At 40.4% G+C, this 26139-nt stretch overlaps 1 protein-coding gene across 1 annotated transcript; it reads left to right on the forward strand.

Annotated features, from left to right (window-relative positions):
• Nucleotides 1-23352: 23352 nt before the first annotated feature.
• On the forward strand, nt 23353-25657 carry LOC110796807 (uncharacterized). Its single transcript, XM_022001891.1, has 3 exons — nt 23353-23713; nt 24281-24530; nt 24966-25657. Exons 1-3 carry the CDS (start codon nt 23606-23608, stop codon nt 25331-25333), a joined length of 726 nt encoding a protein of 241 aa, XP_021857583.1. The 5' UTR covers nt 23353-23605; the 3' UTR covers nt 25334-25657.
• The last annotated feature ends 482 nt before the right edge of the window (nt 25658-26139 follow it).

Raw genomic sequence — 26139 nt, forward strand, 5'->3', positions numbered from 1 at the left:
TTTAAGGGAAGCCCCCTATTACTGCAGGTAATCGATTTTTATCTTGCGCACGTACACATTTTTTTTGCATACATATTTTTTATTCGTCCTGCCTTGGGGCTGAGTTTCAGCGCCCAGGGCTGGGCGCTGGAATTTTCGTCGCCTGGTCCTGGGCGTTGAAACTGCGCCCCAGGAACCGTTTTCTTTTTATTATTATTTTTTGATCGTACCTGTTTTTTTGCAGATTTGGCTCGTGGAACGGCTTAGGCTCTTGGAAGCTCCTGCCGATCCTAAACATTACCGCCCTATAGCCTTGGGTAACCGAAAATATTTGCACCAAGGCCAGGACGAGGCCGAATGGGCCTCCTTTTTTACTTATGGCATCTGTTCCATTAAGTGGGTGGTACCACGGTGGGGTTTGACTACTATGACGGGGGGTTCTAATGTATCGGTTTATGTTTCTTTGTTGGGGCTATCTCGGCCCATTTATATTTTCCCTTACCGAGTCATGCGTCAATACGGTTTAAGGCAGACTATCCCCTTTTCTGATACGGTACCACCTAAGGTAGCGTCCTTTTCACAAGCACGGGTTCTAGCGTGGGCTAAGTATTATGATGGTCTCCCGCGTTGGGCCGTAGCTACAAATGGCTTTGTGGGTCTTTCTGAAAACTACAAGTTGTGGATGAGCTCCGATGATAAAGCTGTGAGGACCGAGGCTCGAAATGGGGAGCCGGCTGAGCTTTTGATACCTCGTATTCGTGTTAAGTATGAGGGTCCTGATTCTGCCAAACCTTGTACCCATGGTATTAAGACTGTGAAAGCTCGTCCTGATCGAAAGCGAAAGGAAGTTCCTCCCCGTTCTAGTTTTAGGCCTAAAAAGATGCCTAGCATGAAGGGGCCTGCTGTTGTTAAAAGAAATGCAAGCTCTCGCGGAGATCGTCGCCGGAACAATGTATGGGTTAGGAAGGCTCAACTGCCTGTAGAAACAGTGACTAGTCTAGTTGATGATAATAATCCTTCTCCCACCATTGTCTGTGCCCTTGAGGCTGAGCGGGCTATAACTGAGAATGTTTCTGAAGCCCTGGCATCTTTGGAAGTTAGTGTCCAGGAGCCGGTTCTTATGGAGATTGATATTGGGGCAGCGCAGAACACTGTGGGGGTGGATCCTGCGAACATTGCCCACTACAAGACTTTATTTGATGATCCGGAAGAACTAGAGTAGTGTAGTTCTTGCTAGGGTGTAGGTGCCCTTTATTTATTTCAGTTGTGTTTGTTTTTTCATTCCTTAGCACTTTGTTTTCCTTCTTATTATTTTTTCAATAAAGGCGTATTTTATTTTTTCATTTTTTGTTTCTCCTCCTTTTTTTATATTTTTATATGTCTAACACGTTTTGCACAATTTATGTATGTTTGTTTTTTTCGATTGATTGGACCGAATCCTTGGTAAGGATTGCCTACGTATCTTGTCAGAATCAGGTCGCGCGTAGTTCTAGCTAGAATAAGTTCTAGGATGCCAGATTTTAATAGATATGCCCTGAGGTGGTAGCATATTACTTAATCGGTCAAATGAGTGAAGTATTATCATTATTTTCGTCTGCCGTTTTTTGTTTGCCGTAAGTCGCGTAAAAAATGAAATTCGACTACTTTTTGTATGGCTATATTTTTTGGTGAGCCTATTTGGATACGTGCTGTACCCCCCAAGTGTTCGTTATTTTTCCGTTATGTGCGGATAAAATGACGAGCACTTCTAAAAATTTAAGGCAGGCAGAGAGTTTCAACGCCCAGGCTGGGGCGTCAAAGATTTCGGCGCCCAGCCCTGGGCGCTGAAAATGACTTGGGCGGTCGTTTTTGACGCTTTGCTTCACGTGTTCTTGCATTTATTTCTTTTTTTTTCGTTTTAGTGCTATGCCTTTTTTACTTGTATAAAAATTGATTTTGAGTCTATTTCGGAGGCTTTTTTTACTGTTAGCGTGAGATGCATTTTTGTCCGGATTAATTTTTTCTATCCGTGACTCGAAACGGCTTTGAAAATGGAGTTAGGGTGTGGAAGACATGAAGATCTTTGTGTAGGCTTTTTGGGTGGATTGAGGTGCGTGTTGATGCGGGGGGCGGTGTCTATTTTTTATGAGTTTTTTCTTGAGCAACCTTTGTATTGTTTGAATTTGATTTCCTTTTGATTTCTTTGGGTTGCATGGATTGACTTTTTATGATGACACTGGTTGACTTTATAGGTTTTGGGGATATGAATGGGATGGTGCGGTTTATTTTGTGGGTTTCGGGAACTGGTTCCCATGGCACTATTTCAAGACCGAATGGGCCTCGTTTGTTGGGCCTAGAGTGGGCCGCCTCTTTATTTTTGTATTTTGCAAGTACATTTGGTGTTTACTTAGTGTTAGAATAAAATTTTAGGGGAAATATTACGCCTTTATTAATTTGGAAAGTAAGGAAAACACACTGAAACAAACTTGACCTATATTCTAAGGGGTCTTAGGACCATCTAAAGTCTTTATTTTTCTACCAATCTAAAGAACTACTAGGCGCTTTTTACTACGGTGCTCTATGTGGCTCAAGCCTTGGGTTTAGTCTCGTAAAACTTTGGTCCTTCACCGGTACTCATCTTGAATTCTATTCCTTTTGCATTGACCCACTGATATGTCTTCACCCATCCGTTCTCGATCTCTTCTAGTGTTGATGCAGGGGCGATTAACCGGGTTGGATCGAAACCTTCATCTTGTAAAGCTAGGGTAGTTGTCACAGTCTCGTCCTCCATAGGCCTCGATTCGTTAAACAATGTCCATAGAGCCTGGTCGTCCAATATATCAGCTGTTTTAGTCTTGGTGAGGTGGGGTGCCTCATCCAAGGTGTGGAAGTCATGGAAGATTTCAAATCCTGGTTTTAGCAAGCCATCCTTAACGAAGGGTTCAGGGAAATCACAGCATGGGTGTCCTTCTCCTTCTCGAACGAACATCCCGTTAAGGGTTCTTTGATATGGGGGAAGGAGGGTGGTTTGTTTGGCCTTCTTAAGGCGTAGCCTAGACAGGCGGTCAGCAATATCTTCCTCCGTTGGTTCATAGCCTAAGCCAAAGGGAGTAGATTTGTTGGGTAAAGGATGGAATGTGCATTCCTTCTTCCTTATGCCCAATGGGGTTCCAGGGAAATAACCTTGAGCTAACAGCATTCTAGGGATGACTCGGGATGCATGCGGGTCTAGGAATGCTGGATCATAATCTTCGATGAACTGGATTGTCTCTTCCATTTGAAACCCGTAAAGTTCGTCTGCAGTTTCGGCCGTTCCAACCATAGTACAGCTGACGTCAAGAGGAGGGGAGCGGATTTCTAGTATTACCCGGTTATGGTTAAGTTTAACCATTTGGTGCAAGGTAGAAGCTACACCTCCTAAGTCATGGAGCCAAGGTCTCCCCAAGAGGAGGTTGAAAGTGGGCTTGATGTCAATTATTTGAAACTCCGTGGTGCGTGCCACAGGCCCGGTTTGTATGGTGAGGTTGATTTTTCCAAACACAGGCCTTCGGGAGTTATCATAAGCTCGTACCCCTTGCGTGGAGGTTTGGAAGTCATCATTTCCTAGCCCCAAGCAATGTGCGGTTCGCAATGGGCAAACATTGACTGTTGAACCGTTATCTACGAGCGCTAGGGGGATGTTTTGTCCTTTGCATCCAACCACTAGATAAAGGGCTTTGTTGTGAGCACCCCCCCTCTTTGGGCAAGTCTTTGTCAGTGAAAACTATGGCCTTTTCTCCGGCATCTCTCGTGACATGGCTAACCATTGAGTCAGGTGTGATATCTGTAGGTACTGAGATGAGGTTGAGTGAGCGAATAAGCTTTTCGCGATGTTCCTTTGAAGTACACATGAGATCCCAGATGGTAATTTCGGCTTTGGTTCTTTTTAGTTGTTTCAAGAGAGGATTTTCAATGACTTCCGCGACGGTGGTGTGCCGTCCATTCTCAGGAGTTTGCCTAACTGGGATATCGTCCATAGGAGGTGGGCGAATATCCGGTTGGTATATCCTTCCGGATCGGGTGAGGTTGTCGACCTCGGGTTCCTGAGGGGTGGTGTCAATGAGAGCATACCCGGGCCAAGTTTCAGTAAAGAGGTCCTGGCCCGACACTTGAGATAGGTAAATATCTTCAGCATCATCATCCCACACACCGCACACTTCCCTCTCGATTCGATCCATAGGGACCACAGCGAGTGGTGCACCTTGAGGTGTAATATACACCGTGGGGTCGAAGTTCTCTGGTTGGTCGAGAGAGATTTGACAAGAGCCGAGTGGGATCTTGTTGTTGTTGGGTTTGCCAACGTTAGGGAGAGGTATCACTTCATCCTCTATCATGTCGTGGATCGTATGTTTTAGATTCCAGCAGTTTTCAGTGTCATGCCCATTTCCTTGATGGAATTTGCATTAAGTACCTTCGACCCAATATTTGCCCTTGACAGGAGGGTCACGGGTGGGGCCTATAGGTCTCAACTTTCCTTGATTGGTTATTCTTTCAAAGGCTTGTACCAAAGTTGACCCGAGTGGGGCAAACTTTCGGTCTCGGACCCATCTTCCAGGGCTTCTTCGGGCGGGAGTCTCCTCTACGGCATGGACTTCTTGGGCTTGGGACGTGTTGCCCCTGTTGTAGGTGTTGCTTTTGTATGCGGGTTTACCTTGTATTGTTTTTGCGAGATCATCCTCGATTTTTATTCCCACATCATAAACTCTTTTGAAAGTGTCAAGTCCCAGGTGCCTAAGGTGTTGTCTGTAGGCCGGGTCCAGGTTGTCAATGAATTTTTGGACCAATTCTGTTTCGGGAGGCCTATTGATTAGCTGGGCCGCTTGATCCCTCCATCTAGCAAAGTAGGTTGTGAAACCCTCATTTTTCTTTTGGAAGAGAACTTCCAGCTCGCGCATGGTGACTTGAAAATCCATGTTCGACGAGTATTGCTTGATGAAGACATTGACAAAGTCTTCCCAGGTGGGGAAGAGCTTAGGGTCCTGGTGATAGTACCATTTGAGCGGCACAGGTTCCAAGGACAAAGGAAAGGCAGGTAAATACATGGACTTGTCCACGCCTTTCAAGTTCATGGCATTCACAAAGCTCAATAGATGATCACGGGGATTGTCCGTGGCTTTAAACTTTGGTAAGTCAGATAAACTAAACTTTTCTGGTAGTTTGCCAGGAAAAGGTTCAGGATCGAGGGAGAAGTACTTGCTCCCCATGGTTTGCTGTAGGACCATTTTTTCAATCCTCTTCTCGTTATCGAGGTCATTTTTGGCTTGTGCAGCCGCTAAGGTTTCGTTTTCCATTTTCAGTTGGCCCATGAGTCGGGTCATTTGAGCCATCTGCTCTTGCAATTCTTCGATGGACATGTTTGAAGGTGCGAATCGAGGTTGGGGAAGCGGAGATCCTTGAAATGAGGAATGACGGACGGAGCTTGGAGTCACTAAACCTGGTGTTGGCTATGTATCTTCGAGGCGCACTAACCGTTGATTTCCTGATCGGCACCAAGTGGCAGGACCAGTCCTATGCATAAGATAAGCTAAAGTTTAGGTCCCAAAGTTTCAAGTATTACTTAGTCTAGACTTCGACTCTCTCTATGGGTTTTTCACTCTTTCTTTTGTTGGTACACTTTTTAGTTCTTTCTTTTGGTCATTCTTTGGATTTTCGAAACACTTGCCCGTGTGACATTCATAATTATTAGCATGTTCGGTTTTGGTGCCGAGCATTGTCGTCGTAGGAGGCCTAACAACGACGCAAAGAGTTATTAATTTTTTATGAGTCGCTTTCAGAATCAAGTGCTTTTCTTACGCCCTCGTAGCAATTCTTTTTACGAACATTTTTTTTGCTACGTGTTTTCCTTTTACGCGGGCGCCGAGGCTGCTGCGCCTGACCAGAAGGCCAAGCAGCAATTTCAGCGCCCAGCGTCGGGCGTGAGAAATTCTGGCGCCCAGCCAGGGGCGTTGAAAATACGTCCCTGGCTGGTTCTCGTTTTCTGTTTGTGTCTACTTTTGTTTATGCGACTTCGATTTTGCGTGCTTTCCTAATAACGTCCTTTACGCGTTGTGCAGCGTTTGTGGGATTCGTTACAGGCCATCCCGAGCGTCGCTTATTTTTGTGGCGATCGTTCGGGTTTGCGGAACACGTATTTCGGTATAACTCTTTGGCAAATTGGTTTATGAATGTTTAGGCAATTTTTAAGGTCGTTGGTTTTTCTAGGATAGTTTGTCACACACAATCATACATTTCGCTACACATAACTAACATTCCATCATGAGGCAATAATAACATGTCATGTAGTTTATGATAGGCTTCTATGGGTAGTTTTTTGCGCCTGGCTTGGTACGTACTGCTTCTATCGTAGATCCAACACATACCCCGGTCGAGGTAGTGTCTTCAACAGACGAATTTCGCTCAAGAGGCCAACCCGCAAGTGCAAGCCAAGGGGGCATGCAGGCGAGAGGGACCTAATGGGCGAGCGATTGGGTTTGGGACGGGTGTACTACTAGCGAAAGTGCCGAGTGGACAACATTCGAAGCGTATGCACCCCCCGGTTGGCGATGGGTATCCTTAGTCCCAACTCCCGAGATGAAACACCAAGGGAGCCAAGATTCGTTATGCGGTTCTGCCCGTTCACATTAATATGCTGATTTTCAGGTCGTCCCAACTTGATGGGGAAATAAACGCGGGGTAGGATCGTTTCACCCTTCGGCTATTTTGATTACCTACAAGCACGAGTATTTCCTTCACTATCCCCAGTGGAGTCGCCACTGTGAGGGGGTCGAAAAAGCACGAGGCTAATGCGTGACCTCGTCCCTCGTGGGTGTGACGCTTCTTTTTGTCAAATCAAGTGTAATTGGATTTCCTGTGAGTTTACACCCAATTGACTAGTAATATAGGAGTCGCCATTCAGTTTTTAACGACAATGAGAAAAACTGACAAAACCCGGTTATCGTGACATAAAGGGAGTGCAATTATGTTTGACCACGACGGCCGTAGGTTCCCTTGTGATCCCTGGTGGTGGGGATCGCTCAACGTACACCCGCAGGGTAGAGATTGAGGGTTCGGGGGACTGTAACTACCGAGAGGAGTACTCGCTCTTCGATAACTCCAGAGGCAGGATATCCTTACTAGCTCAGCATAAATAATTGAAGGGACATGCGTTAACTATTAAACTAATCTGAGTTGATTTTAATAATATGCAACATATAGTACTAGATCGAGCGCGATTATCTGATTTAGATTGTTTTAAGGGACCTAGCATGATAATCCAATTTCCCAAAAATATCATATTTATTAAGCGTGATCGAACAATCAGATTTTAGTTAGTTTAACAGTTCATAAAAGGGCGAGGAAAGCAATTAAACCATGGAAAAAGGACACATTACGACGCACCCTTGAGAGGTGCGTCACGGTTCTCAGAAAACTAACCACTTTGACTTTGCTATTTCTCCTTTTATTTAACGAATCTCAAATTATGGGACGGGATACGTTCTGTTCGATTTATGGATCGATTGCGACAGAACGCGTGATCAGTTTTGTAGCGTGAGGCTTAGGCTTAGGGGTTTAGAGTCAATACTCAGAATATAATTGTGTGTTGTTTGTCCTTTTCACGTCGAACTTAAGGCCCTATTTATAAAAAAGAGTTCGTGGAAAGATAGAATTACAGAACTCTAATCCACGAGGAATTAGGAAAAAACACGTACCAGTTATTTTCAACGCCCAGGCCTGGGCGCCGAAGATTTCGGCGCCCAGAACCAGGCGTTGAAAATAGGGTCTGGGCAGTTTTCTTTGTCAGATTCGGATTCCTAGAATCTGGAGTATTTGAGATTTAATTGAGTCTTTTAGTGCGTATTAACCTTGTGACGGGATGCGTCTAAGCCCGTTACGAACTCTAGGCTCGTTAGGATTTTAATTAATACGTGACTCTTATTTTCGAATCATATTAGGAATAGGATTCTCTCGCAATTTCTATCTCATTTAGGATTTATGTTGGAGTGCAACACCTAATTCTGACAGGTTTCTATCTTTTATGACTAGCCACTTTTAACAATTACCAATTACGGCAGTTACTATTTTTAGCAGGTTTCCATAAATAGCAGGTTTCTATAAATAGCAGGTTTCGGGTGAAATGAAAAGGGGAATTGAGATTCGTTATTTTATAGGAGATGCGTTGTCAAGTGGAGATTTACGTTTTCATCATCGAACCTTCCCTTTCGGGAATGGGGACAAAAGTAGGTGTCTACAACAGTCACGGTGGTGGTGGTGGTTTTAGGAGGTAAATTAGAAATTTAAAAATAAAAATTGAAATTGTTAATCTGATTTGGGTTGCATTTGGGGGTGATTGAACAGCTATTTATAGTTGTTATGGAGCTCCATAGATGCAACAACTCAGCTTGATTGTATTGACAAGTGGAAGAGATTAAATCAAGGAAATTGATGAATAAGATGAGCTATTCTAGTTCTAGATTTCCAGATATTCAAGTAGGTTTGATGAGTAAGATTTGAATTGCAATATGGTGGTGACAAGTAGATTGAGTTGCCTTGAGGTGGTGACAAGTAAAAAGTGGAGCTTTTGACTCCCATGGTGTGAGGGGGTCGAAAAAGCGCGAGGCTAATGCGTGACCTTGTCCCTCGTGGGTGTGACGATTCTTTTTATTCAATCAAGTGTAATTGGATTTCCTGTGAGTATACACCCAATTGACTAGTAATATAGGAGTCGCCATTCAGTTTTTAACGACAATGAGAAAAACTGACAAAACCCGGTTATCGTGACATAAAGGGAGTGCAATTATGTTTGACCACGACGGCCGTAGGTTCCCTTGTGATCCCTGGTGTGGGGATCTCTCAATATACACCCGCAAGGTAGAGATTGAGGGTTCGGGGGACTGTAACTACCGAGAGGAGTAATTCGCTCGTCGATAACTCCAGAGGCAGGATATCCTTACTGCTCAGCATAAATAATTGAAGGGACATGCGTTAACTATTAAACTAATCTGAATTGATTTTAGCAATATGCAACATATAATACTAATTCGATCGTGATTATCTGATTTAAATAGCATTAAGGGACCTAGCATGATAATCCGATTTCCCAAAAATATTATATTTGTTAGGCGTGATAGAACAATCATATTAGGTTAGTTTAACAGTTCATAAAAAGGGCGAGGAAAGCAGTTAAATCATCGAAAAGGGACACATTACGACGCATCCTTGAGAGGTGCGTCACGGTTCTCAGAAAACTAACCACTTTGACTTTGCTATTTCTCCTTTTTATTTAACGAATTTCGATTTTGGGACAGGATACGTTCTGTTCGATTTATGGATCGATTGCGACAGAACGCGTGAATAGTTTCGCAGCGAGAGGCTTAGGCTAAGGGGTTTAGAGTCAATACTCAGAGTATATTATGTGTTGTTGTGTGTTGTTTCACGTCGAAACTAGGGGCCTATTTATAGGGAAGAGTTCGTGGAAAGATAGAATTGCAGAGTTCTAATCCGCAAAGAATTAGGAAAAGAGACGTACCCAGGTATTTTCAGCGCTCAGGCCTGGGCGCCGAAGATTTCGGCGCCCAGAGCCAGGCGTTGAAAATAGGGTCTGGGCAGTTTTTGTTTAGTCAGATTCGGATTCTAAAATCCGTAGAGTTTGAGACTAATTTGAGTCTTTTAGTGCGTATCAGTTTGTGACGGAATGCGTCTGGGCCCGTTACGAACTCTAGGCTCGTTAGGATTTTAATTAATACGTAACTCTTATTTCCGAATCCTATTAGGAATAGGATTCTCGCGGTTTTCTATCTCATTTAGGATTTATGTTGGAATGCAACACCTAATTCTGACAGGTTTCTATCTTTTATGATTTGCCACTTTTAGAAGCTACCTTTTAGGGCAGTTACTATTTTTAGCAGGTTTCCATAAATAGCAGGTTTCGGGTGAAATGAAATAGGGAATCGAGATTCATTTATTTTATAGGAGATGCGTTGTCAAGTGGAGTTTTTATGCTTTCATCATCGAACCTTTCCCTTGCGGGAATGGGGACAAAAGTAGGTGTCTACAGTTAGCCCCCACTTTGACTGAGTCTTGGAGTAAGACGATGGTCAAAGTATTAGACGGAGTGCGTCACACAAGCCATGGTGTATGTGACCTGTTTTGCGAAGGGTCTCACGAGCCCCCGAGTGATAACATTTGACTTAAGGGTCATCACTTGAAGTGTCGACATATCCCTCACGTGTCATTGGGATTTGTCAACTGGTAGTATAGAAACTTCCTCACTTTGTCATTGGAAGGATCTAAAGATGCGTAGAAACTCCCTCACTTTGTCATTCGGAGTAACTACAGATGTTTTCGAAATTAAAGCTGTAAAGTGTAATTGGGCATGGCCAAGCCCAATCACGAGGTAAAACGTTTTTAAAGATTCTCATTTTCAGGGCTAGCTAAACGAGAAAACCCCCTTGTTTTTATAGGACGTAAAACGAAGGAAAATCCAACAAACCAATCCTTTAATTTTTGGAAAAAAGGGAAAACCAATAAAAGTTATCGCTGCAGCGACTAAGGACCTGCGTTGTTAGTGACGCAGACCCCGCCCGCTGAAGGTGGGCGAGCCTGTCCGCTGAGGGTGGACCCCCCGTCCGATAGAAGTGGACGAATCTGTTTTGAAAATAAGGACCTACGCGGTTTGTGACGTAGACCCCGCTGGCTGAAGATGGCGAGCCTGTCCGCTGAGGGTGGACCCCCCGTCCGATAGAAGTGGACGAATCTGTTTTGAAAATAAGGACCTACACGGTTTGTGACGTAGACCCCGCCGGCTGAAGATGGCGAGCCTGTCCGCTGAGGGTGGACCCCCCGTCCGATAGAAGTGGACGAATCTGTTTTGAAATTTATTTTGCTTTTTTGAAAATAAGGGCCTACGCGGTTTATGACGTAGACCCCGCCGGCTGAAGATGGCGAGCCTATTTTAATTTTGAAGATTTTATTTCTTTAAAAAACTGAGGACCTACGCGGCTAGTGACGCAGACCCCGCCTGCTGAGGGTGGGCGAGCCCTGTCTGCTAAGGGTGGACGCCCCGCTCGCTGGAGGTGAGCGAACCTGAATTCGTCTTTTCGATTCGGGATTCGTGTGCTGCGATCTTGCCCGATCGAGGTGGGCAAGTCCCTATTTCATTTCTTTTCTTGTGATTTCTTTTGAGAATTTCTTTTCATTTATTCTTGCAGGAGCGAATTCTTTCGAGGGATGCTCGGATTTAGTTGCAACCTGAATGTGGGTTGACAACATGCTTAGAAGGACCATCGTCTTGTGGTTAACATCCTTTATGGTTTTGAGCTAGTCTTTACGGCTCAATTTTGCCATTACCTGGGTCCTTGATTAGGGGACTATGTATAAGTATCAACGGCGACCTTTGTCTTGAGGTCGTAAACCGGTTTTATTTTTTGAGACATCCAAACACGGGACTTCGTACAGCGTAGTCTGGGAATATTGTTTTTAACTTTGCATAATATATTTTCTTTCGAGCCCCCAAGCATTCGTGCTTGATGGTCATTTCTTGTCAAAAAGGTTCCTTGGGGATAAGCATTTGTAATGTCCTTGATCGTGTTTGGGATTGCGCTCGTAAGTGCGAGCGATCTTTGTAGTGGCGTGCTACTTTTAACAAAGCCGTGAGGTGCGACTTTCGGCAATTTTAAAGTCGAATGAGTGCGGCAGGGCCCAATAGAAGTTAGGGCCTTTTTTGAGCCTGGTTTCATTTCCGGCGCCCAGGCCTGGGCGTTGAAATAATTCACGCCCAGGTGGGGCGTTGGAAGTGTTGTTTGGGCTGGTCTTTTGATGACACAGTTGGCCTCTTGTTCATTCGTTCATTTCACTTGGAAGTTCTATGTACTCTCTTCTCTTTTGTTTTTTCTTTATTTTTAGAACGTGACGATTTTCTTGAGAAGCCGTAGCCGATTGGTGGACTACGGTGCTTGTTGCTTTGGGGCGATTATTTTAAGGAACTGTTGCTCTTTAAGGCGTACAGTTATTGCAACAGTTGGGCGAGTCTATATGGCCCGAGGAACATACCTTGAGGCGTAAGATTTTGATCGCTCTTGTATATATTTTTTTCTTTTGAATGCGTTCGTGAATGATGACATGTATGTGCGAACGAGTGTTCATTGAATGGCCGTTGTGTGCGGTCCATTAATCAGTTTGCTTGAATCATTTTTTTTGAACAGTGACTGATTTTGAATAGTTTGCTTAGAAGCTTGATAGGGGTCAGGCCCATTTACGAGGTGGGCTCAAACATCGTACCCTTTCGATTGTTCAAACATTTTCTTCGAGATTTTTTATTTTGCTATGGTTGTTTCGTAGCTTGGAGCCCCCAAGTATGCATGTTGGGATGCTTCCTTTTGGCGTACGATTTTTGTAGGTTCTTTTGAGAAAGATGCCTTGGGGTTCCACTCGTGTAGGTGCGAGCTATCCCTTCCGTGGTAGGTAATGTTTTGCTACTTTTAATCCTTGATATGGAAGTAGTGTGGCTTGCATTTTGAATTTGGGCGATAAGTAGTCTTTGCCTCTTTTACACATGCTCTTGGTCGTGCCCACATTAGTGCAATATGCCTTACTCTCTTTTTTAGACTTGTACTGTGGGATGGTTAAACTTTATGGTGCGACGTAGGCTTGTGTGGCCTAACGGTGTGTCTTAGAACATTCCTCCAGGTGTTGGGATATCATTATTATTTTTTGCATTGGAGTACTTCACCACGCCTCGTTTAGGTGTTCGAGCAAGTGTAGCACCTTCCGCGTGGGTATGCACGGCTTATTACTTCGTTCGAAGCGAGGATTCATAGGTGTTTCTTTCTTATTTTTATATCTGGGCAAAACTTGGCTAGCAGAAAGAATCAGCGCCCAGGCTGGGGCGTTAAAGATATCGGCGCCCAGCTCTGGGCGTTGAAAATGATTTCTGGGTATATTTTGACAGTTCTTATCCTTGATTTTTTTCTTTTGCTTTTGCTTTGGAACGAGGTAGACTGTGTAACGGGCGCCTTATAGGGCGAGCGTTATGTGCAGTAGTTTGATCGGAGTTTTGGTGACTCGCGTTTTTCAGTTACCCTTGTTAGTGGGGTGACTTTATATATTCTAAGTAGTGCTTAGAATTTGGGAGGGGTCTAAGGTTTGTTTTACACGATTAAAGCTTAGGATTGTGCCCCTATGATGTATGGTATAGCTTTAGCGTCGAGAATTTGCAATGAAATCGTCATTTCGAGCATTTTTAGAGTGTTCTTCTCAAGCCTCCAATTGTAGCTACAGGATTGGCTTGGTGCTATAATGCTTTGCATACGTTCTTTATGCATTCATGGTGACACGGATCATGAATAGTTTGAACCAGACTCGTTTAGTGCGAGGTATGTTCGAGTAGTGATTTTGCTGCTTCTCTTGTAAATGTCGTATTGTGCGACATTGCCATGGTCAAGGTAGTCACATGTTGAAGTGTGCCTTGTCCAAAAGCTAGGTGCCTTTCTTTACCCATAATCATATTTGGAAAGCCTTTGACTTACTTGCAACATTGAGATAAACGCATTCTTAGCTTAAACCAACGACACTTTATTATGTTCGAAAAAGTCTTTTAAAAATCATTTGAAAATTATTTAAAATCCGAGTCCTACTGTGTACAATCCGAGGTGTCCTAAGTAGGTTGACTTATAGAAGGGTTCGTACAGGATTACATGAGTGAATTAAAATACTGTTACGATTTTCGGAATGTTGTCTAAGGATTTGCTGGAAGCCAGGGTGCAGGCGTCAAGATATACTTGTGCCCGTTTGGCATGTGCTTTAGGCTTTTAGGGCCATCTTTCCCAAAATTGCGGGAATATAAACCGTTTTCAAATAGACTTAGATTTACTTGGTGTATGTCTGTACAAAAGGTCAAGGTATACTTAGTTCTTTCCCTAGCTCTTTCATTTCACTTTTTAGCCCCCAGTTGCTGTTATGTCTTCCCATTAATAATGCTTTCAGATTTCGATTTTAGATGCCCATGTCATATGTCTAAGTAGAGTGAGCCTTGGTTAAGTGCCAAGTCCTATTGTCAATGTCTGTTGTTTTTTTTTTCAAAGGGATTAGCAAGCATTCAAATTACCATGAATGGGTGCCCTAAGCTCGAGGGAATGATGGGGCGACGCCGTAGAACAATCTTCTTTATTGCGAGCTTACTGCCTTTACTACTTGTTGGCGATTATGACTGTGTTTAGTGGTGAAAGAAGGTCTTTAAGCGAACGACTATGTCTAGTGGTGAAAGAAAGTCTTTAAGTGAGTTAGTTCGCTTTAGGGAGGGTCAAGACGAGTACTTTAGAGGTCATGGACGTTTGCGCTAGCCCCCATTCAATTGAGGCAAAGCGATTTTTTTTTGTCTTGGCTAAGTGCCTAGGAGTGTGAGTGCTCATTCTGGCAAGGGTACGTGCCCTTATTATTTTTCGATGTGTGCTCATTAATTTTGGCATCTTGATGACTTTGGATTCTTCCTTTGACTTAAATTTTTCTTTCAACTTGGATTGCAAGTAATTAAATTTCAATAAGGGACTCTATTTTATTCTTGTTTTTCTATAGGCTTTAATATTTTTGCAAATTGGTTGGACCGAATCATGGATTGCCTACGTATCCGCCTTAAATAGATTTAATTTGGAATCAGGTCTTGCGTAGTTCTTAGCCTAGAAAATGGTTTCTTAGAATGCCGAATTTAAACAAGTACGTTCTGAGGTGGAAACATATTATTTTAAACGGTAGAATAAGTGAAGTTTTTTATTATTTTAATCCGCTGCCTTGCCGTAAGCCAAAAATTTGTTTTATATATTTTTTTTTTTGAGTACATGTATATTTTTTGGTGGTACGTATATCTGAATACGTGCTGTACCCCTCCAAGTGTTCGTTATTTTTCCGTGCATGTGCGGATAAAATGACGAGCACTTCTGGACAAAATTTGGCGAGCAGAGAGATTTAGCGCCCAGGCAGGGGCGCTAAAGATTTCGGCGCCCAGCTCTGGGCGCTGAAAATGACTCCTGAGTCGGATTCTTTTTTGGTGCGCTAAATGCTTCGTTTTTCTTTTTTAGACTTTTAGAGACGCTTTTGCAAAGTTTCTTTTTTATTATTCACATTTTATTTTATTTTGCAATTTTCATTTGTTTCCTTTTTTGTGTTTGTGACTCAAGACGGCTTGAAAGATGGGTTGAATGAGATAGGATAATTTGTATAGGTATTGGTCAAGCATGAGGATTACATCAACCAAGGCCAATGAATAGCATGGGGATGGCTCAAGGGTATATCAACAGGATGTATCCAAATAAGTTATATGGTCCTTGTGCTAATGGTGGTGTAAGAGCAGGTTTTGGAAATAATGGGTATGACGCACGTGTCAATGGTCGTACGTGGTTTGCGGTTGACAACGAGTTCAAGAACAAGAGTCGAGGTAATGGTTTCTTGGGTCATGGCAATGAGAACATGGATAGGTTAAAATGAGCTGAACAGGGACCCCAGAGCGAAGGCGTCTAAGAGCATAAGGATTGGAAAGGGTAGACATCGTAGAATTTTATGATTTGCATTGGTTGACTCAATTCTTTTCCTTCGTTTACTTAGGTAAATGTTGCACTACGGGATAAGTATTCCCTGGCTTGCTCTTTTCGCTCTCCCTTTTCTCTTTCTATTTTTTTCTTTCTTTTTTCTTGGGATTCCTCCCCAACATAAATTCTTCAATTTTTAATTTGGGCTAAAAGGTAGATGGTTGTGGTCTTTGAGTCACGAGGCGAGACTGAGTGAGCCTCGTTTGGTAGGCCTATAGTGGACCTTTAATTTTAGTAGGCCTAGGGTGGACCTTTAAATGGTCTTACTTTGCAAGCATACTTAGTCGTTTCTTAAAATATGCAAATAGCGTAGATTCAAAATGTTGTTTTTACCTTATTGAATTTTAACGAAAGAATTACATCGAAAGTAATTTTTTGTTTCTTTTCAGATTCCAGTTTCTGGGATTTAATTGGAAGTTGTGATTTAGACTCAAACTTTCATTCATCTTTCTGATTATAACCCGTGTATGAATACAAGGAGGTAGCCTAGACTCAAAATAATGACGTGGCGTAAGCCAATAATACTTGACCAAGCAACTCTCAGACTTAGGCTAATTGGACCATAACTTTCGTTGGTTGACACTTTAGATTTTAACCCTTGGGTGTTCATTTGTCATGCGCCATTTTGCTTAATATTGGCAAGGTAGTTAATTGGGGAGATCGAATTTTTATTTTTGCAAGACTAGAATCATTAGTGCGGCTTCTCTCTTAGTGTGTATTGCTTTACCCCAATGGTAGCCTTATGGTATGCCGATTTGGGTATTTTCATGGTTGGTCATGTTGCATTCATGGAAAATCTTTTAGTCCGTACTTAGTAGTATTTCAAGGAGCGAGTGACTCGAGAGAACTATGATAGTCGTGACCCAATGTGATTATAAGCCTTGGGGCCATTAATTTTTTTTTTCTTTGCCAATGGTATTAACACCTTAGGTTCACTTTGGGGGTTGTGCGACTATGGGGGAATGATTTCCAGAATGTGACCGTTTCCATTTTGCAAACTATAACATATTCTTTTTATTGGTGAGAGTGAGTATTGAGGCCGTAAATTCCTAGCAAGGGATGACAATTACATATGGGTGCTCATTGATTTAAATGTTAGGAAGGGAGACTCAATATGGTTTAACCTTTTAACTTGCAGAACGACACCAAGCATTAGGACCGATTCTATGGATAAGACAACTAAGACTTAGGATTTGGACTGTACTTTGACATAGCCTAGCCTAGACTCGGATTTATTCATTTTTTATTTGAACATTATCTTTTTGAAAACATTATTCTAACATCATTTTTTGAATACGTACTTTGCCCGTGTGACATTCAAAGTTATTTTAATTAGCATGCTCGGTTTTGGTGCCGAACATTGTCGTCGTAGGAGGCCTAACAACGACACAAAGAGTTATTTATTTTTATTTTTTTAGTCGCTTTTAGAATCGAGTGCCTTTTCATACGCCCTCGCAGCAATTTTTTCGAAAAGTTTTTTTTTTGCTACGTATATTTTTTTATGCGCGGGCACCGAGGCTGTTGTGTCTGACCAAAGGGCCAGGCAGCAACTTCAGCGCCCAGCAGTGGGCGTGAGAAATTTAGGCGCCCAGCCAGGGGCGTTGAAAATGCGTCCCTGGCTGGTTCTCGTTTTCAGTTTTCGTCTACTTTTGTTTTTGCGACTTTAAATTTGCGTGCTTGCCTTATAACGTCCTTTACGCGTTGTGCAGTGTTTGTGGGATTCGTTACGGCCATCCCGAGCGTCGCTTATTTTTGTGGCGATCGTTCGGGCTTGCGGAACACGTATTTTGGTATAACTCTTTGGCCAATTGGTTCATGAATGTTTGGGCAATTTTTTTTTTTTAGGTCGTTGGTTTTCACACACAATCACATATTTCGCTACACATAACTACATTACAAACATGGATTTGAAAATTAAATATGTCACGTAGTTTATGATAGGCTTCTATGGGTAGTTTATTTGCGCCTGGCTTGGTACCGCTTCTAACGTAGATCCAACACATGCCCCGGTCGAGGTAGTGTCTTCAACAGACGAATTTCGCTCAAGAGGCCAACCCGCAAGTGCAAGCCAAGGGGGCAGGCAGGTGAGAGGGACCTAATGGGCGAGCGATTGGGTTCGGGATAGGTGTACTACCTGCACAAGTACCGAGTGGGAAACATGCGCGGCGTATGCACCCCCCTATTGGCGAAAAAAGGTATCCTTAGTCCCAACTCCCGAGGGAGCTGAGATTTGTTATGATGTTCTGCCCGTTCACATTAATATGCTGATTTTCAGGTCGTCCCAACTTGATGGGGAAATAAACGCGGGGTAGGATCGTTTCACCCTTCGGCTATTTTGATTACCTACAAGCACGAGTATTTCCTTCACTATCCCCAGTGGAGTCGCCACTGTGAGGGGGTCGAAAAGGCGCGAGGCTAATGCGTGACCTTGTCCCTCGTGGGTGTGACGATTCTTTTTATTCAATCAAGTGTAATTGGATTTCCTGTGAGTATACACCCAATTGACTAGTATTAAAGGAGTCGCCATTCAGTTTTTAACGACAATGAGAAAAACTGACAAAACCCGGTTATCGTGACATAAAGGGAGTGCAATTATGTTTGACCACGACGGCCGTAGGTTCCCTTGTGATCCCTGGTGTGGGGATCTCTCAATATACACCCGCAAGGTAGAGATTGAGGGTTCGGGGGACTGTAACTACCGAGAGGAGTAATTCGCTCGTCGATAACTCCAGAGGCAGGATATCCTTACTAGCTCAGCATAAATAATTGAAGGGACATGCGTTAACTATTAAACTAATCTGAATTGATTTTAGCAATATGCAACATATAATACTAATTCGATCGTGATTATCTGATTTAAATAGCATTAAGGGACCTAGCATGATAATTCGATTTCCCAAAAATATTATATTTGTTAGGCGTGATAGAACAATCATATTAGGTTAGTTTAACAGTTCATAAAAAGGGCGAGGAAAGCAGTTAAATCATCGAAAAGGGACACATTACGACGCACCCTTGAGAGGTGCGTCACGGTTCTCAGAAAACTAACCACTTTGACTTTGCTATTTCTCCTTTTTATTTAACGAATCTCGATTATGGGACAGGATAAGTTCTGTTCGATTTATGGATCGATTGCGACAGAACGCGTGAACAGTTTCGCAGCGAGAGGCTTAGGCTAAGGGGTTTAGAGTCAATACTCAGAGTATATTATGTGTTGTTGTGTGTTGTTTCACGTCGAAACTAGGGGCCTATTTATAGGGAAGAGTTCGTGGAAAGATAGAATTGCAGAGTTCTAATCCGCAAAGAATTAGGAAAAGAGACGTACCCAGGTATTTTCAGCGCCCAGGCCTGGGCGCCGAAGATTTCGGCGCCCAGAGCCAGGCATTGAAAATAGGGTCTGGGCAGTTTTTGTTTAGTCAGATTCGGATTCTAAAATCCGTAGAGTTTGAGACTAATTTGAGTCTTTTAGTGCGTATCAATTTGTGACGGAATGCGTCTGGGCCCGTTACGAACTCTAGGCTCGTTAGGATTTTAATTAATACGTAACTCTTATTTCCGAATCCTATTAGGAATAGGATTCTCGCGGTTTTCTATCTCATTTAGGATTTATGTTGGAATGCAACACCTAATTCTGACAGGTTTCTATCTTTTATGATTTGCCACTTTTAGAAGCTACCTTTTACGGCAGTTACTATTTTTAGCAGGTTTCCATAAATAGCAGGTTTCGGGTGAAATGAAATAGAGAATCGAGATTCATTTATTTTATAGGAGATGCGTTGTCAAGTGGAGTTTTTATGCTTTCATCATCGAACCTTTCCCTTGCGGGAATGGGGACAAAAGTAGGTGTCTACACATGGCCAAAGTGACGTGAGGAAGAAGAAGAGAAAGAGAAGCTGACTTTGTTTCATTTAGGTGCTAATAAGGGTAGTTTAGAAATTTTTGGGCTAATTTTCATAATTTAATTACCAATAACCAAAATTAAAATAACAATTTTGACTAAATTAGTTTTTGAAAATAATATTTATAAAGTGCAAATAATTAAATTTAGTTTCCGAATAAGTCGTTAACGAAAACGTTATTTTAAAATCTTTTATAAGTTACGAAATATTAAAACGTAATTATTCTCGAAAATACGATATTAAATTTTATAATCTAGAAAATGAATCGTGAAATAATATTAAAAGTTATAAATAAAACTTTTGTTAGTAAAATGTGACATTACGATTTAAAACGAATTTTAAGCGAATAAAAATAATTAAACTTAATTAATCGAGCTTTGAAATTCCGGGATATTACATTTACAAGCAAATACAATGCAGTTACTCCATTGGCAGCAGAACTTTATGCAATAAGAGAAGGTCTAGATATGGCAGTTGATTATGATGTCAAGCTTTTGGAAGTAGAAACTGATGCAGAGGTCTTAGTCAAGTTGTTGGGATCAATGGATGATCAATATCATCATGAATTGGCACCAGTTCTAAAGGATGTGGCATGTCTCATGACAAGGTTCAATTCATTAGAGGTGCGTCACATTCAGCGTATGCATAACAAGCTTGCCCATCAGTTAGCACACTTTGCATTGGAAATGGCGGTTGGTCACAAGATGTTCCTTAATCCGCCTCCGTTTATTTCACTGATTTATGAGGGGGAGTTGGACCGGGTCAAACGCAAGCTTAGGGAGGAGGGTGAGTTGGCAAGAGCGAGTACAAGTGCAAATTCTCTTCCAGTGATTGATTTAGAAATACCACCTCCACCTGAGGATAGTTCAGAAGTGGTTACAACGGAGTTTCTCTTTGGTACAATAGCAACAAGAGTCACCACATCAGCTGTTACCAAGACGAATGCAAGTGGGACAGTTACTGATAGACAGAAGAGGGATGCAAGTAGTGGGAAGTAGAAGAATTTGGGATCAATCTCCTCCGCCATGTTTCAATGGGTTTGATAGTTATGTACTTTAATGTAAGTGGGGGGGGGGGGATATATTTTGGGCTTTTGGTTGGTGGGTTAGAATTAGAACATCTTTTGTAAGTCGGGTTGTAAGTTTTTGGTGTTGTCCCGGCTCTTTTGTATCGTTGTTCGGATAATGCCTTATTAATATAATATTTCTTCGTTGTGTGCGTAAAAAAAAAGAGTACATATTAGTAAATTGAGCCTCTGGTTGCTTAACCTAATGATTTGTTTAATTTAGAATATCAAACTTTTATGGCATTAACTTTGAAAGACACTAAGATATTAAGAACCTAATCTCTAGCCCATTTATACCTAGTCTATAAAAAGGGAAACCACATTTGGTTAAATGACACGTGTCACCACATTTGATTAGATGGCACGTGTCATCCATTCTTTTTTCCATCAATTTGGTTTTTTATTCTACTTTTTCTTTGTTGTTTGATATATTATACAACTCCAACCGCTTCTTTCACTTCATCTTCCTCTTACAACATCAATTTACCAATCTATATTTTGACGACGATATTTTGATGCACTTAAAACTAGATCTATATTTTTATTTTAATTTATTTTTGTTCTTATCCCACGCATCAGATCTATGTTATTTTATTAAGTGTTATTTTTTCTGTTCAAACGATTTTATGTTCTAATTAAAAAGACGAAACGACGATTTTTTGATGCACTTAAAACTAAATCTATATTTAAAAAAAAAAATATTTTTGTTCTTTTACGACGAATCAGACTATGTTCTTTTTAAAGTGTTATTTGCCCTTTTCAAACCATTATATGTTCTTTTTTAACAATCTATGTACGTTGATATAAAAGAACAAACTATGTTGATTTAAAAGAACAAACTATGTTGATGACACAGTAAAAGTAAAGTTGTGAAAAGAACATAACAATTTGAAAAGAACATTAGAGGAAAGAACAAGGAAACGTACCTTAAATACTTGATCGACATTTATCAGGAGCATCAATATCTTTTAATAAATCTTCAAAAACTGATCTCAATCCTCGGAAAATATCACGTTCTCCAGAGATTCTCTTGCTTCGAAAACTAGCCAAATTGAACTAGTGTTTTTCTTAATTCCCTCATTTTCATCAAACGAGAAACATTCAGAAGGAATTTTAGAGAGAGAATAAGGAGAAAATGTATTTTTTTACTCTTTCATTCACCATCTCACTCTTTCTCTCTCAAAAAATCTCTCTTATGTTGAGAGAATGTAAATTCTCTCCTCTTTCTCTCTCTAAAATGTATTTCTAAAATGACTAATGGTTATGACTCATAAGTACAATTATTATATATATATATAGTTGCTGAAAAATAGAAAATGAACAAATAGGAAGTAGAATCAAAGAATTGAAGAACAGAGAAGGAGAAAGGAAAATTTGTTAAAGAGTGCATAATGAGAATCGCGCACGTGTTTTTATTTTGTTCTTTTAACAGAGTATTATAAAAAGAACAAATGAAAAGTCTAAAAGAACAAATATAGAGACTAAAAGAACAAGTCAAGTACTTTGTCCCACAATAACATATGATTCGGGATCATCATTTTCATCATTCTATTATGAATTATCAAGCACATTATTCATAATATCTGAAAAAATAATAGGTTAACATGTATAAAAACAAGAAAAAGAACGCAATCAAAAGAACAAAGGATAAATAAAAAAAGTAACAAGAAAAATAACACAATAAAATAAAAAGAACAAGTTATGAAACGCAAATGAAATGGAAAATAATAAAAAAAAGAAGAACACAATAAAATAAAAGAACAAATTATGAAACACAAATGGTCTATTTTTCTAATATAATGAAACTGTTCTTTTAATACGAGCATAATGAAAATTTCTTTTAATACGAGCACATGTTCTTTTAATACGTAAAACTGTTCTTTTCTGGAAAAAAAAGTCGTAATTACATAATCAAAATCTTCAAAATCAACGATTTCAACGAAATCAGTGTGTTATTACATAATTTGATTCATTAAAATCATCAAATTCATCAAAACACGATTATTACAAAATCAAAATAATAAAAATAGTCAAAATCATCAAAAACACAATTATTACAAAATCAAAATCATCAAAACATACTATTTATTATTACAAAATTGAAAAATTACCTCCCAAAATCTGATTATCAGCTGCAGAATTCAGATTTGAAGAAGAAGAATCAATTTAATTTGATGTTGAAGCAGAAAATCAACGAATTTTTGGGGATTTTCATTACTTTCTCTCTCTAAAACCCATTTAAGAAAACCTAGTTCACACTTTCTCCCTCCTTTCACAGTTTGAATTCAAAACATAAAACTCAAAAGAATATATATATCGCAAAAATAACAGTGAATCAAATAAAAATGCGATAAACATAGCTGAAAAGAACAGATCCTTTAATGTTCTTTTGTTCAGGGGAATTATTCTTTTGTTCAAGGGCATTGTTCTTTTTTTTGGGAATTTAACAAATCGCGCGTTTTGTGTTTATTGTTGGTCGTTTTGATCCCGGTGCACATAGAGCTACATGCACACGCCTGCACCATCACAATTGCGGAAGAAAGCAGGAAGAATTGTAGAATAAATGGAGGAAAAGCAAAAGAAAACGAAAAAGTGGGTCCATTAATGAAAAACTTAACAAATTTCATGGTGGTAACTTTGAATATTTGTGATTTTATAAGGTGTTAATTTTTAAATAAAATTTTATAAGGGGTTTAGTTTGAAAAATTCCTTCAATATTTTAAAAGTTTCAAATGCTGAAAATATATTGAGAACCCAAAATCCAAGATTAACCCGTTAAATAAACAGGTACGGAGTATAACCGTGGGCGAAGTAAGAGAAAGGGGAGGGGGAGTGTCCAAAATTGGCAATTTCACAATTTCCCGGTATTTCAGGTCTGGAAATATCTAGACTTCAACCGAAACTTCTCTTTCTTTCTCCACAAATAAATAAAGTAAACACTTCATCATACTCAATAAACCGCGCTTCCTTTTTCATTCTATTTTCGCTTTAGTTTCGTGTTAATCCACTCTGATTATCACAACAACAATTTAGGGTTTCTGCAACTTCTGTAATAATTTCAATTTTGTTGAAGAATTTGAGCAAATTTGATGGAGGATTTTACTGGATTTAAGCTCAAAAGGAAGGACTTGGAGGATGTTAACGACGATTTCTCCGATTTTTCTCTCTCTTCTCCTGCTCGTAAAATCCGTCGCTTGGTACTTTTCTCTCTCGTCAATTAAAGAGAAATTGTTGTTACAAGTAGATTGATTTCTTGATTTTGTCTCTCTTATGGCTCTGATTTTAGCTCTATTTGCCTCATGATTCTGGAAATTTGAACAATTATCGGTTTTCCAGCTTCTAATTAGTCCTTAAGTTTGGTTAAATGTGCATTTTATAGTACATCTGAGTAGCAAATGTTGATTATCGCAATGTTTGTTTTTCTCTTAATAGTTGCAGTTGAAAATCCCCCAATTTAGCTTGCTAAGTTTGTTATTTCAGTTATATTTGCATAATTCTAGGTTTAAATAGGAGGAATCAGGAAATTGAGTGGACTTTCTGATGACTCTTGATTGTTGAATTTGGATTGAACAGTAACAATTAAATAGGTTGTTAATACAGTTACTGTTTGGAAAAAACGAGGCGTAAATAGGACAAATAACAAATGAGAGTTGAGATTTGATGATTGTGGTTATTAGGAATTTAGGGTATTGTCATTTACTTACTCGAGCAAACTGTTAATTTGTTGTTTTTAGCTTCTGATGTTGGAGTGTGGGATTGATTAGGATGCTGAGTTGCCGCCTATAATTGAAGAGGAGGAAGTAGATTATCAGCCGATGTACGAGCAATCGGTGCCACAAAGCACCATCTCCAATGGGTTGGGAGTCCAAGTGAAGCCGTTGGTGATTGAAGAGTTGGAGTCTATACCTGAAAATGAGGAGAAAGCTATTGTTCTATTCAAACCTAAGGACGATCCTCTTGTTTCCTCTCAAGGAAACTTTTCTGTTGATCCAAATTTGGTGTCCTTCTTTAAAAGTGAGCGCCCTACCTCTTACCTTATGCAGTTTATGTTGTTTGTGTATAGCAGTTGGTCGACTCTTATTATGTTATTGCCTGTTGGCTTTAAAGATTTGATTCTATGTTGCTGGTACCTTCGTCTGTCAATTCAGGGTTAGAATTAGACATGGTATATCGCATGGGGAAATGCGTTGCTTATAGTGGGATCATACTGGGTGATCGTTGCTGTCTCCCTAGCTGTGCCTGTTCCTTCGTGAAAATTGGGGACTGATATTTGTAGGGTAGCAATGGTTTATGAGGTTGTGATAATTAAATATGGCTCATTGCTTAGAGAGTTTTGAGCAATTGCAACTAAAGTATTACAATTATACTAGACCTGCTTTGTGAGTTTTGTTCAATGAATGTAATACATACAACAGAATTACTCGGATGTTAACTCGAATTTCTTTACAGATCAAGCTTTTTGGGGCGACAACCTAAAGTCTTGTAGATCTATAGAGGAGGATGAATCTACAGAAAATGGAAATGATAATGAGGAGAATGAATGCAGGGCGGTGATCCCTTGGGTGCCATCTCAGACGGTCAACCCTGTATCACAAGGTCTTGGTTCTCAAACAGATTCATCAGATTCAATGGAAGCTGATGAAATGGAAACAACAATGATGGAAATCGAAGATGGTGCAAACGTTGGACAAGCAAATGGGGTCTATAACCTTTCTTACCTTAATGGAGGCTTGCAACATCAATGGCATCAGCAGCAACATTGCATGATGCCGCAACCTCCTCAGAATACCACAACTCCAATTGTGTGGTACAGGTGAATATTGAGTAGGTGATAGATACTGCCATTGTCTAATGTAGGTTAGATTTTGAAGTGAAAGAAGCTTCAGCCTATCTGGGTAATTAAATAGAACCTTCGCTGCCACAAGTGTTCCTGAAGGAGGAGAGCAATTCTTGGTGTAGGAGCAGATTTTGGGATAACATGCCATTTCTTCCTAGAGGTGGGGTGACCCTAAAGAGCGAATAGGGCTTTTTAAGTTGTGAAAACAGTGTCATTTTGCAGCACATTTTGTACATTTTTCTCCAGGTTGTATGTTTGACACTGCAGGATATTTACTCGTATGTGATTTGGTTCGATTCCAGAATACTGTTTGCCATAACTGTTTGATCTCCTTCCTGCCTAGGCTCAAATATGAGTTTTGCTGAGGTCTCGTGATTGCTCTGAGTTTTATTTGAACAGGCTTCAAGATGGCATCTTTCTTTATTATAACTCGTGAACAAGCTCGGTAAAAGCTCGTCTATTAATTAATAAACAAGTTTGCACAAATTCTAGGCTTAAACGAGTCAAGCTCGAACAATATTACGTTCATCTCATTAATGTTCACGAGCACTTATTTATAGCTCATTATTTGCTCGTTTATAGGCTCGTTTTATATGCCAGTTTATAAGCCGCTCAAACTTGAAAATTTAATTTAAAATGGAATAAAATATAATTTCATTTTATTTTCAAATATGACCTTAAATGTCAAGAAATATATAAAACGAAAGCGAATCTATCATGTAATATATTATCCAATAGATTATTCCTGTTATACATATCTCTTGTGAAGTTTCTCCTTGATTATAA

The sequence above is a fragment of the Spinacia oleracea genome, chromosome 2, assembly GCF_020520425.1.
Source record: "Spinacia oleracea cultivar Varoflay chromosome 2, BTI_SOV_V1, whole genome shotgun sequence".
Lineage (NCBI taxonomy): Eukaryota > Viridiplantae > Streptophyta > Magnoliopsida > Caryophyllales > Amaranthaceae > Spinacia > Spinacia oleracea.